We start from the raw sequence: 13,391 nt of genomic DNA, 5'->3' as shown, positions 1-13,391 counted from the left end.
GCTGCTGTTGCAGTGCTGGATGTGGGTCTTCCCTCTGCCCTGTCCAGGACTGCCCAGGCTACGTCCACGTGAGGTCAAAGCAACCACGCGGGTGACTCCCCACTCGGGAGTCCTGCCCCAGACACAGCTGCATTTCAGCAATGAGCAAAGCAGCCCTGATTTCTTTGGGGTCTTTTGCAGTCCAAGGCCCCACGTCCCTATGCGAAGCTCTTGGTGGGATGAGAGCAGCTTCCCAGTGGGGAAAACTACCTTTAGCCTACCTCCAAAGTCTTTGCCTTGCCCTCCTTTTCATGCTGCAGCTAGGCTCTTCTCGGAGGCAGCCATTTACTTATTACTGTTAATTAACATTAATGAATATGAAGAGTGAATGATAATGCTTATGCCTGGCCTGCCAGGGGGAGCAGCGTTACCTGTTAACAACCCCACCTTTGCCTGCTCAGGGCCCCGAGCCCCGGCTACGGAGACCTGGCTGCTGCGGGCGCCGTGGTCTCGGCGTGGGTGGCCGTGTCGCCAGCCGCTCCTGCTGACGGGGTTGTGTTGCTGCCTCCCTGCCGTCCTCTGGAATTTCCCCCTGGTGCTCAAGTACCAACTTAAGACCTTATTTGTTTGCGCGAGCTTCTAAGCAAGTTAAGCTAATTATTAACTCGGCAGGCTGGATTCACTTTTAATTGCAGCGTTCTGCAGAGCACATCCCGGTGGCACGGTGGCGCAAAGCTCCCCCCTCGCCAGGCCCGTCCGCCCAGAACGGGCAGTAGCGGACTCGCCTTGTGCTCTGCCAGTGGCCGCGGGCACGAGCTATTCTCCCCTGTCAGCCGAGCCTCCATGGGACGGGCATCAGTTTGCCCATCATGATGGGGTGCAAAGGGAAGTGAGCACAGCAATGGAGCTGGCTCTCCGGGGTGCGGGCAAAGGCCACTGCACCTGCCCCCTTCCCGGTCTTCTCGAACCCACAGCCCAGAGGTCTGCTCTTTGTTTCTGCCTTCTGTGCTGGAAGGCAGCTGGTAACCAGGCTCTGCCCTCTCTCGTTGTGTCTCCAGAAAATAGGTTTTTTATTACGTCCTACGGCGGCTTGTACATATCGGACGTGCAGAAGGAAGATGCCTTGTCCACCTACCGCTGTATCACCAAGCACAAGTACAGCGGAGAGACGCGCCAGAGCAATGGGGCCAGGCTCTCCGTGTCAGGTAGGTCTTGGGTGTCCTGGTCGGGGCTCCCTGCTCGTCTCTGCCTCGCTGCCCCCGTGGTGATGTCCGTCACAGACATGACCGTGGTGTTGGCCTGCCTCGCTGCTGGCTACCCAGCCAAGTGCCTGCACCGCAGAGGGTCTCTCTCATTCAAGTGTCTCCCCGAGCCTGGCTGAGGGAGGAGGGGTCGGTGGGCTCCTTTCGGGAAGGAGCTCTTTGCCCTGCCATAATTTAGGTCTCCTGCCCCGGGAACACCGCAGCCAGCTTACGTCCGTCAGCTGCTGTTTTCTTAGTAGTGGAATGGGCTTAACTCCCTCCATATTACTTCCACGTCACAAGTCCTCCCAAGTTGGAGCGGGGCCTGGCCGCAGAGCAGGGAGCAGCCCCGCCAGCCCCTGTCCTCACCCCCATCTCCGTGGGGTTGGCTCAGGCCCCAGTGTTAGCCCTTGATCGAGACATGAGGAGTGGCGGGGCCTGGCAGCCAGCACTCCTGGGCTCTGGCACTGCCTGGTTGTATGACCTTGGGCAAGGCACGATAATCCCGGTTTGCTCTGTTTCCCAGCGCTGGTGCAGGGATAATGCCGAGCGCCCTCAAGGGTCGCATGGATCAGATCATGGGGGATGAGCAGTCCCTGCTTTCCTATCCTGCACCGCGGCCGGGGCTGAGCGGTGCCATTGCTCTCCAAGAGCAGCTTGGCCACCTGCTGCACCCAAGGTCGCGGAGCCTGGGGAGAGGGCCCAGCCGGCGTCCCAAGGGGTGGGCAGGGTGGCAGCTGTTGGCAACATCTGTCCAGGGGACAGGAGGCCCAGGGCAAGGCAGTGGAGCCAGGCTAGCTGGGGTGCTTTGGGGTGAGCAGCTGGGAGGTGGGAGGTTTCCCCGGGGGACCAGAAACAGCCTGCTTCCCCGTGCATGTCCCCGCCTGAGTGCCCAGGACAGGGCTGGGCATTGCCCTGTCCCATGAGCAGTCCCCGTCCCCCTTGGCGGCGTGGGTGGCTGCAGTGCCATGCCCTCGGCCACGGCGCGCTCGCTCCCGGCCACTGCCATTATTTACATGTCGTGGCGTTTTGCTTCTGCTCGGGAGCGATGACAGAGGCTTCCTTCCCTTGGAATTTAATTTCACGCCTGAGACTCGGTGATTAATTTTCTCCTCTCCCGGCTGCCTGATGGGCCCTTTCGCTTGTAAATTTTGAAATGTGCCACAGAATTTGTGTATTTTGCACCAATTAGGTGTCACCTTGAGTCATTCCTGCAGTGCTGTGTTTATTTATCCCACTGGCTCCAGGGATGTCGGCCCGCAGGGAAGGGCAGCCAGCCGTGCTGTGGCCCGGCCTGGCCCGGCTCGGGTGCTTCTCTGTCCTTGAGCTTGTCCACGGCCTCCTGCCTGCACCAGCACCTTCAGTGCCCGTGAGACTCCAGGCAGGGCCCTGGGGCAGGGCTGCAGCAGGCATCTTGGATGCAGCAGCCTGTGTCCAGCCTGCCCCTCTTCCCACGCGCTGGCCATCCCAGGCCTGTCCCCACAGGGCAGTGCCGCTCTCCTGCAGAGACTGCCACAGGTCATGGAGCCTGTTCCTGAGGAGCTCGCACCCAAGTATGGTGTGGGTGCGAGGATGGTGGCACAGGCCTGGCAGGGAGCCTGGTCCCCAGCGTCCACCCCCACGTGCTCTAGGGGTGCCGGCCAGAGCGTGCTGCCGGGCTGGGGAGGTTGCATCCAACCTCGCTCCTTTTCTGCGAGCTCATTCCCTCTCTGCGCTTAGACCCAGCAGAGTCCATCCCTACCATCCTAGATGGCTTCCAGTCCAGGGAGGTGCGGACGGGCCAGCTGGTGGAGCTCCCCTGCATCGCATCGGGGTACCCCAACCCAGCCATCCGGTGGATCAAGGACGGGCGCCCACTGCCCGCGGACAGCAGGTGGACCAAGCGCATCACGGGGCTGACCATCAGCGACATGCGTGTGGAGGACAGCGGGACCTACATCTGCGAGGTCACCAACACCTTTGGCTCCGCTGAGGTCACCGGGACCCTCTCGGTCATCGGTAAGAGCTGCCGGGGGTCGGGGACGGAGGTGGCGGTGCCAGTTGAGGAAGTGTGAGTGCACGCAGCAGCAGTGAGGCCCTCCTGTGCACATCTGGAGGAGGGAGAGGGCACATCTGGGCAAGGTGCACGGGGAGGAAAGCCTCCATTCAGCCGCGCTCGGTTTATTTCTTCCCGTAGCTGCTGTGGAGGGGCCAGAACCTGCCCCGGGTCTCATTCTCTTACCACGCATTTCCAAGCAGGGAGCCATTCGGATCCACACCCAGGTGTTTGTGTCTGTGCAGGGCGTTTTGGACAGGACATTTGAAACCAGCCCTTGCAATATCGAGCAAGCGGCAAACGCACTGCTCTCCCAGGCAGGCACAGGTGTAAATGCCGTGGGAGGTGGTGGTTTTCAGCATTGGTGTTAGGAAAAGCTTCCGGGCAGCAGAGCCCAGACTCCCCGTCCCCGATGCTGGCGCAGTCTCCAGTGTTACACCCTGCTGCACCAGCTGCTGCTCACGCAGTGGGCTCTGAGTCTCAATAACGTGGTGCGTAAGCCTGGACACTGTCTCCAAAATCCCAGGTCCTGACTTAGCGTGCCGTGGGCTCACTGCAAAACAGGGCTAACCAGAGGTCCTTTCAGGGCTGTTGGTTTGCTCCCTGGTGTGCGGACCCAAGGGCATCAAGCAAAGCCACGAGGAGGAGGGCTGAGCCTAACAGAGGTGGCACAGGGCACTGGCCTGGTGACAAGCCTGTGACTTGCCAGCACTGCTTGCATTTTGCTGGGTCTGCATCCCGTGCCAGAGCCCGCTGCACTGCCAGACAGCGCCTAGCGTGCGGGGTCTCTGCAAGGACTTCATTCTGCTGCAGCAAAATCCTAGAGTCCTGGAGCAGCGAGATGGAAGGGAGCTCCGGAGGTCACATCCAGCGCAGCCCCCTGCCTGAAGCAGGATCAGCCCTGTCCACACCATCCCACACAGACCCATTGCCTAACCTCTTAGCAAAGCACGTGGTCAACCCTGGCACAACGCCACCTGCCGCAGGGAGAGCAGGGGCACCGCAGTGGGCGGCATGCTGCAAAGGTTGTTAAAATATGCTCGAGAGATCCCAGGGAGAGGGCCAGGCCCTCTGCTAGAGAGGAAGGCACCCCCCCCCAGTCCAAACCAGTTTGACCAAGGGGTAGAATTCCCTCCTGGCCCCAAATAGGGTGATCGGTCTGATCCTGAGCAGAGGCAGGTACTGTCTGGCCAGGCAGCTCTGGGCTAGCTCTTCAGAGGTTCCTGGTTTGCTGCTGCAACTGGGGAAAGAGCGGGATTTCCAGGGAAACCTGTTGGCAGAGCCCATCGGTGCCTCTTGCAACTGGGCACGGCTTGCTCCATGCCCGCTGTGGAGCTGAGCTCAAGGACACTGCTGACATCCGTGCTGTGCGACCCGGGAGGTGCTGAGCCCGGCATGCCCCGAGCAAGCACAAGGTGCCAGCCAGCACGTGGGGCTCTGCCTCGGCACAGGGCAGCTGAGCACGCAACGCTGGCGTGCTCTGTGAGCAGCTCCAGAGGGGCGGCTGCGGCGAGCAGGCCTGTCACACCTGGCGTGCCAGCCGCTGTGATGTCTTCTTCCCAGCACGGCCGCCTCCTCGCGCCCTGCCTGATGGCTCCTGGGGCAGCGGAGAGAAAGCAATACACAGGGGAAGGGGCTGCAGGGGGGCGCGCTGCCCCTGCCGCGCACGGGGGTGACATCGGGGGCAGGCGCTCGCCGCCGAGGGGAAAGCCGGGGCTGGCACCTGGCTGATTGTGCACTGACATTTCGCGGGTAGTCGCACGAGTCTGCAGGGGGAGAGGGACTGCGCTAATCGGAGGAGTCGCAGGGCTGGTGGAGCAGGGAGTGCATCTGACAGGTGTGCCAGTGACAGCCCCCCAGGCTCCCCCGCGCCATGCTGCTACTTGCAGGACCCCCACCCATCTGCCCGCCAGGCTGCGAGCCGGGCTCCGGCTTCAGCTTCTGGCCAAGTCCCTTCCCCGCTCCCCAAAGAAACTCAGAGTCACGGCACCATGGCTGTCAGGACCCTGAGACCCTCCTGCACCCCGTGTGTTCGCTGGCCGCAGGCAACCCGGCACCCTAGGGCCCAGCCGGGCTAGCGAAGACGTGATGCGACCCCGTGTGTGATGCCACCCACGGGGCTCTCGCCACGTGCCCGACAGCAGCGCGGCGGCAGGAGGCTGCGGTGCCCAGACGCAGCGCAGACAGCAAGCGGGAGGCCTCGCTGCCACGCAGCACGGAGAGCCAGATCCCACCCAGCGCGTCCACGGGGCGGCCCCCTCCAGCCGGGCTGCATTGCAAGGCTCTTTGCCCGGGCCCCGAGCGCGTGGCTAATCCGCTCCCGCCCTGTCGCACAGACCCTCTGCGCGTGACCCTCACGCCGAAGAAGCTGAAGACGGGCATCGGCAGCACGGTCATCCTCTCCTGCACCCTGGTCGGCTCCCCCGAGTACGCCATCCGCTGGTACCGCAACACCGACCTGGTGGTGGTGGACGACTACATCTCCATCCGGGGCATCAGCAACGAGACCCTCCTCATCACCGCCGCCCAGAAGAGCCACTCGGGCGCCTACCAGTGCTTCGCCACTCGCAAGGCCCAGACGGCGCAGGACTTCTCCGTCATTGTGCTGGAGGGTGAGTCGGCCCCCAGGAGCGGGGAGGGGAAGGGGGCGGCTTGGGGGTCCCCGCGCATCTGCCTGGGTCGTCCCACGGCTCACTGGCTCCTCGCGGGCTTGCCCATCTGCAAAGCCGGCTTCTCCCTGGGCATAGCCAGCCTGGCTGGGAGCACAGCACCCCTTCTCCCTCGGGGCTGTGGCAGGGCAGGGCACAGCCAAGGAGCCTGGGGCTTTATGCATGCTCGCACACGGGCTGATTACTTGTGCTGTGAGACTGGCCCCCGAGCCAAGGGGCAGCCCCTGCCCCAGAGAGCCAACCGCCTCGGTGGCACATCCACCCCCGCCGTGCCGCCCTAACGCCCCTCTCGCTGGCTGCCTCTCCTAGACGGGACCCCCCGGATCATCTCCTCCTTCAGCGAGAAAGTGGTGAACCCCGGGGAGCTGTTCTCGCTGATGTGCGCCGCCAAGGGCGCCCCGCCGCCCACCGTCACCTGGGCCCTGGACGACGAGCCGATCCAGCGGGACAACGGGCACCGCACCAACCAGTACACCATGTCGGACGGCACCACCGTGAGCCACATGAACGTGACGAGCCCGCAGATCAAGGACGGCGGGGTGTACCGCTGCGCCGCGCGGAACTCTGTGGGCAGTGCCGAATACCAAGCGCGAATAAACGTAAGAGGTGCCTGTCTACTTTTAAATATCAGCATAGGACTTTACTGGGCTTCTGTGCGGATCTGCGTGCGGCTAGACTCTCTCTTTCCCGGGGAGTGCCCCCCGCCCCGTCCACGCTGCCCCGCTCCCCGCCCTGCTCCGTGGCACCCGCGCGCACCTCAGGGAGCAGAGCTGCCCCCGGCTCCGCGGCAGGGCCGGGCCGGGCAGCTCCTGGAGCTCTGCCACGAGGGGACGAATGCTGAGGCCCAAAGCTTTGCAGGAACCCAGCAAGGCTCGGGCTTTGCCGTGGCGGCTGAAGGCATCTGCTGTGATGCCGGAGGGACACGACCACGGACGCTGCTGCTGGGGGCTGAGCGGCAGCCTGAGACAGGGGCGCGGGCCACGAGCATTCGTGGCGTGTTCCAGGCTTGGAGCACGTGGTGGGGAGGGAGCGGAGCCGTGTCCCCCATCCCCGGTGCCGCGTCATTCGTGGGGAGGTGCTGCCGGTGCGTCTCTGTGCCCCATGCCTCCCTGCTCCCCCAGGACTGTGCCAGGCAGGGCAGGCCCCAATTCCCTGGCTTCACCTCAGTGCCACCTCCCTTTCCAGCCCCCTCTTTTGCAAACGTGTGGGCAGCACGGGCTCTCCCCAGCCATGCGGCTCGGTCCTGCCAGCGTGGCACAGGCACTCCCTGCACCTTCCGCCCTCCTCCCAGCTGAACACGGCTGACTCCCTCCACCTGCTCCGAGTGCAGCCGGGGTGGAGGCAAGGAAATCCCTCCTCGCTCACACGCCTTTGCAGCAGATGTCTGCCAGCCTGGCTCCGTGGGCCGGAGCAGGGGCGGCGAGATCCCTGCCCAGCAGCGCCCTGGCGCAGACCCGGCCGTGCTTCCGGCCCTGCTGCTCGTTTTGCTCGTGGGCTGGCTCTGCGGGGTCGGTTCGTGGCACGGCACCACTGGTGCAGCCCCGTCCACGCCGGGAGGACCCGTGATCCTCTCCTCTGCCTTGACCACGGCCTCCACCCCTCTTGCATGCTGAGAATGAAGCAATGTAACTTCCGCTGCTGGCCTCGAGCACTGGGATGCCCGGCCCGCGGAGGCGAGCTCAGCACGCTCTCCCTGCCGCGTCCTCATCCTGCTGGGTTCAGTGAAGAGCTCTGCCATGCTGACGCGTGGGAGCCCGCTCGGCCAGGCGTCCCCGCGCAGCAGGCCAGGCTCCCCTCCCTCTCTGCATCCCCCACCCCCGGCACCTCCTGTCCGCGCCTCCTCGCACGGTGTCCCCCCGGGGCTGGCGTAGGTCGGAGGAGCAGTGGCGAGCCCCCCGCCCCATGTTAACTGGGGGAAGATGAGCTGAATTTTGCTCTCTGGTTTGTCACCTCTGTGTTTTCCTTGTCTGCTAAAATGGTGAATCTCTCCGAGTGTTTTGGGGGGAGAAGGCTGGTTCTGCGCGTTACGTGGAGACCTGTCAGGCAAAATCTAAGACACGAGGCACAGGATAAGCCACTGCCCATTAATAACGGCCAATTAAAGCTTCCCATTCCATAGGCGCAAGCTAGAAACAGCCCCGGAGATGTTCATTTATCTGCCCAGAAGCAGATCTGAATGGCCACGTTTGTCTGTGTCTCAGGTTTGCAACGGAGGCAGTGCTTTTTGGCCGGGATCCCAGCCGAGTGTGGATTTCGCAGCCATTTATCACTTAATCTAGAGCAAGCTCATCTCCCGGCAGTGAGACCCACTAGCCATGTTGGCTATGAGGACGGCTCGTTTACCTCTCGTGCCAGCTGCAGATCCCTGGAGAAGATATTTCAGGCTTTGCCTTGCACGTGGTATCGGGCAGATCCTTCACCCCAGGCCAAGAGTCCACAAAGGAGGGGCGTTACGTCCTTCCAGCTCTTTGTTCCCACTCTTGGAAATCTCTGCCCCCAAGTCCTCACAACCCAGGCTGTGGGTCAAGCTGCCAAAGCTGCTTGGCCAGTATAGTAGAGACAGGCCCGGGGCAGCTGTCTTCGGCAGAGCACAAAGACTGTACAGCGCTGGACGTGCTGCAGATTTGGTTTCAGCAGTGCTGGGGGTTGGAAAAGAAAGCAAGCAAATAAAAGCATGCAGGTGCATAGAGCCCACACCCACGACCCTGTTTCATTGCAAAGCTTTTGAAGTGGAGCATCTGCATTTTTCCATTCAAAATGGCTTTGTCATTTGAAATTTTCTTCCGTGCCACTAAATAGCAAACCAAACCCATCTCCGCTAAACGTGCGAGCATCTGTGCGTTCCAGAAGTGGCAGGAAAGCATTCCTGTCCGGTTTCTGAACCAAAGCATCAGCCGCTCTCACCTGCAGTCCTGGGAACGACTGCCGTGTGAATGCATTAGCTGGCACGTAGTTACCAATGCTGCAGTTGATTCGGGATGGGCTTTCTGGTGGCTCTTTTTGCATGCGAGTGCTCCCATTCCCAGCAAAGTGTGAAGGTATTCGGCCCTTTTCCTGTTCAGTGCTCAGCTGAGAACTTTGTAACCGATGCTGCTTGCTAGAGGTTTTATGCTTATCTGGTGCTTGCTTTGGACAGAGTCTCCGGTTTTGAAGCCCTGTTTCTCTGGGGGCCCTGCATGCTCAGTGATGCCAGAGGGAAGCTGGCAGAGAGGCCGTTACTAAATTCATGTCTGATGTCTCTTCTGAAATGACTCAAACGGCTTCAGAGCATTAGAAGCAGCAGCTTCAACCAAATGTGATGCAGCTAAAAGCACCTTTCCCAAATCAGCTCCTGTTTTCCAGGCTTCCAGAATAACTCCCCAGATGGAAACATCTCCTCTGGGTGCCTTTTGGAAAGGTGGGTGGCAGCGGAGGGAGAATTGGATTAAACAGTGGAAGCTAGACATGCCTTTCTCCTCCGTGCCGCTCTGCAGGCCAAGGCAGTTGGAAACCCATGCTCCATCAGCTTGTCCTGTGTACCCGGCAGACCGTGAGCCCCGCGATGCCCTTAAGGCTGGGAGCCGGGATGGAGCTGATCTCTAGACTGAAGCATTAGTTTGCTGTCTTGCTCAGGCATCATCTGATAACCAGGAGAAAAATAGAGCTGCTGATGCCTGAGACATGGTATTGAAATATTCAAGTGCAGCGCGCTTCTCATCCTTAAGCCAGCAGAAAGGCAGATAGACGCTGGTGAGCAAAACTTCGGTCACCAGCTGGAGACACAGGAAGAGCGAGATTTTAATGTCAGTAAACTCATCTGCACGAGACATTCATGTCAGTGGCATGGCAGGAATTCAGCAAGCCAGTGAGCTGCCTTTCGAGAGAGAAAGGCTTGGGCTAGAAGCTGCACCAGGCTTAAGAGAGCGCCCCCGGCACCTGCAGCGGGGCCGCACGGCCCCTGGACTGGCGGGCGCCGGGCGAGAGGTTTCTAGAGGACCCCTGAACTTTCTCAGCTGAGCACGTGAACTGTCCCCAGGAGCTCTGCAGTGCCAGGCAGGTGCCCTGCCGTGCTCCTCGCTCACAAGGCGTGTGTGAATAGCTCCAGCGCCAAAGTCGGTGAGACGTCGTCCCCACGCGTGGGCGGCTCCTCCACATGTCAAGCTCCTGCTTCCCCCCAGGCGTTGTCCAGTCTGCCTGCGACACGTGCTCAGCCGTTCCGTGTGCAAACCGAGGGCTCTTCAGGATTAACCTCGCCCGCCTCTTTTCTTCTTCCCGCTGTCCAGGGCCCCCGAGCATCCGCACCATGAGGAACATAACGGCCGTGGCGGGCAGAGACACCTTCATCAACTGCAGGGTGATCGGGTACCCTTACTACTCCATCAAGTGGTACAAGGACTCCTTGCTGCTGCCGGACAACCACCGCCAGGTCGTCTTTGAGAACGGGACCCTGAAGCTGATGGACGTGCAGAAGGGCATGGACGAGGGGGAGTATCTGTGCAGTGTCCTGATCCAGCCGCAGCTCTCCATCAGCCAGAGCGTCCACGTCACCGTGAAAGGTAGGCAGACCGAGGGGAAGGGCGATGGGGGCTAAGCAGGGCAGGCCTCTTGGCAGGGAAGCAGCTCCCCTGTCCAGGCGCGGTGCGTGCAGGCCCCACGGCACAAAGGATGGAGGAGCAGGTGCCAATCAGCGCCAGCACCGGTGCCCTCCCAGTGCCACCTCTGTCTGGTTCCCCCAGGACGGCACTGGTGCTTCTGGTTCTCACTGGGACTGGGTAGGCTGGGAGGGGGAGAAGGCAGGAAAAGAGGACCCTCATCTCCAGCCCGTCTGTAGCCTTGCTCTGCAAACGTTTCCCTGACGCCCGGCTAGTTCCCACCTTGCGGGAGCCGTGCAGCGGCCCCGGCAAATTAGTTCACTTACCACTGAATGAGTGCCCGGACCTGCCGCTCCCGGCACGGCTGCCCCCAGCCCCGGCGTATCCATGTCCTGTTACAAGGCTTTCCAGTGTAAACACGGCGTATTAAAACATCTAACCTTTGCTCGGATCACCTGCGTCGGTGTTTTTCTGTGTGTGTTAGCTTTTAAAAAAAGAATACATTTGGGTTTCCAAGCGCACAGAACATCTTAAAAGCCTCTACAGCCCATCAATTATTCAGGCCCATTCAGGGAGCTATCAGTCCTAATGAATTGAACCTGATGCATTCCATCCCAGTGACTTGCTGAGATTGTGTTATGACGATGCGGTGCTACAGTATCTTCCATCCTCAGCATTGTCGCCTCGTCTGTGCTTGTCGCCAGCTCGGTGTTTGCAGTAAATCATCTAGACAAACACCACCACAGCAGGAGAAGGGAGCAGCCAGTTGTCGTGTGCTCCATCTCGCCGAGCGGAGGCTCTCGGGAGAGCTCCTCTGTTCTGCGCCCGGGCTTTTCTGAGCCTCCATCTTCTTGCCAAGGCCGGGGTTAGCAGGAGCACGTATCGATGCTGATTATGGATCCAGCACTTGATTAGCAATTACCCCCCACCAGGGTTTGCAGAGGGATGTCCAGGAAGTCGTGTGTTGTAAACGGCATGGCTCGTAGGACTTCTGCCTCGGCAGGGCACGGGTGCAGGCGGGAACGCTTAGTTTTTACCAGGTTGCGCGCCCCGCGTGGGAGGAATAGCACTTGGGGCTGTGGCCTTCCACTGGAAATGTCTGTTGTTGCTGCTAGAAAATGCCTTTTCTTTCTTAAGACCAAACTTGTCGTGGGAAGGGGCCTGCTTTCAAGATCCCACCCCCAGAAATAAGCAAAAAGGTTTTCAGGTGTGGAAATCTTCCCGTTTCCACAGCTAAAAATCCCAGTTCTCCAGTTTGAAACAGCTTTGTTTCAAGACTGAGGCTAATTGATTAGAGCCCATGAATAAAGGACAGAGGTGAAGATTGGAACCAAATGTTCTGGTTGACCAGAAGCAGGTTTTTTTCAGGACTTGGCTCAAGAAAAGGTTTAAAATTTGGACTTTTCAGACCATTTGGGAATGGGGACACTTTTCAGACCTGAAAGATGAGAGGCAGAAACCCATTTCCCACCTGGCTGTAATATCCCTGCTCGGCTGGGATCCTGGAGCCTTCTCCGCCAGGCAGGAGGTGTGAGGCAAGAGCGCTGAGAAGGGGAGAGGATCTCTGCATTTCTTTCTTCCTTTTTCCATTCTTCCTTTCTTGCTCTCTTTCTCTTCTTCTCTCTTCCTTGTTCCAGGTCTTGTCATTGCTCCGCAGCCCCCTGAAACCAGGGGCTGTTGCACTGGGATTGCTTCCCACTGGGTGAGCCTGGGTGGGCGGCTGAAGGAGGAGGTTGAGCGTTTGTTTCTGCAGCCAGAAGTGAATTTGGGTTATGGGGAGACATTGGCCACGTCCAAGGAGGGCCCTTGGTGGTGGGTGCTTTGTGGAGGCCTGCGGGCGTGTTTGGAGAGAGCTTTGCATGGATGTGCAAACCCTTCCCCACGCTGCCATAGCCCAGTTAACTATTCATTCGTTATGGAGAGCAGGCGCTGCACCTTGTTCCTCTGCAGCTGAGTGGAGCAGGGCTCTTCTGCGCCCGCTGCCTCCCCACACGCCCGCACGCATGTTGACATGTTTGGGGCAGGTGGGAGCGTTGCTCCCGGGCTCCTCTTCTGTGACGCGGAGCTGGTGCTGGGCTGGCAGGAGGGCGGCAAGACGCGGCCGAGCTGAGGAGCTGCACCTGCTGTTCATGAAGGAGGCCTTCACCCCAGAGCTTTGTGCAAGGGGCCTCCTGTGTCTCTGCATCGCGTCTGGGCTGGGCACGCGGACCGTCCCCTCTGCACGGAGCCAGGGCCTCCTCCGGCTGCAGGGGTGAGCAGTGGCTCGTGGCACGTGCAGCAGGGAGCGCGGGGGCCGGAGACATGGGTGCCAGGCCTGGCTGGACCTGCCCATTCAGAGGGGCCAGAAAGACGGAGGGTTCCTGCACTGGACTGGTGGGGAGAGGGCGTTGGGCATGCCCGCACTCCCCCACGCCATCTGAGGACGTGCCGGACCGGCTGAGGATGGCAGGGCTCTTGCCGGCTTCCTCCCACCCCTCAGCCTGCCCCAGTGCCAGCGATGGTGGTGCTTGCAGCTGCTCCACAGTGCACCCGTCTGCGCTTGAGACTCATCCCCTCAGCAGGAGCGAGCCGAGCTCCCCGGCTCCTCATCAGAGCCCTTTCCCTGGGCTGCCAACGGCCCTGTACCCCCAGGGAGGGGCAAGAGCCACCCCCGTCCCTGCAGCCCCGGGGGCCTCTGAGCTGCCCCAGCTGGAGCACACACGGCCCGGGACACCTGTGCTGCATCGGGGTGCTCCAGCCCTTTTAGGGGCATCTCATTTCTGCCGAGGGGACGATGGGCAGCTCGCTAATTTAATTACAGAGATGGCAGAAAGCAGATTGCACGTGTGGCGGGCCAGTAGGGGGCGCTCCTGCGTTGAGCCGCCCACCTCCCTGCGCCCGACCACCTTCCAGGCTC

At 60.9% G+C, this 13,391-nt stretch overlaps 1 protein-coding gene across 1 annotated transcript in view; it reads left to right on the top strand.

The window, feature by feature from the left end:
- Positions 1-994: 994 nt before the first annotated feature.
- Positions 995-13,391, top strand: part of LOC102380616 (Down syndrome cell adhesion molecule-like protein 1 homolog) — a gene marked incomplete at its 5' end in the record, with an annotated part of 45,836 nt that continues 33,439 nt past the window's right edge. The window contains 5 exons of the mRNA XM_006038870.3: positions 995-1,184; positions 2,940-3,218; positions 5,592-5,867; positions 6,234-6,530; positions 10,187-10,459. Coding sequence (XP_006038932.1) covers positions 995-1,184; positions 2,940-3,218; positions 5,592-5,867; positions 6,234-6,530; positions 10,187-10,459 — 1,315 coding nt within the window. The remainder of the gene's footprint in view (positions 1,185-2,939; positions 3,219-5,591; positions 5,868-6,233; positions 6,531-10,186; positions 10,460-13,391) is intronic.

Source organism: Alligator sinensis, unplaced genomic scaffold (assembly GCF_000455745.1).
Source record: "Alligator sinensis unplaced genomic scaffold, ASM45574v1 scaffold1288_1, whole genome shotgun sequence".
Lineage (NCBI taxonomy): Eukaryota > Metazoa > Chordata > Crocodylia > Alligatoridae > Alligator > Alligator sinensis.
The sequence above is the reverse complement of the archived record's forward strand: the minus strand, read 5'-3'. Positions and strand labels throughout refer to the sequence as shown.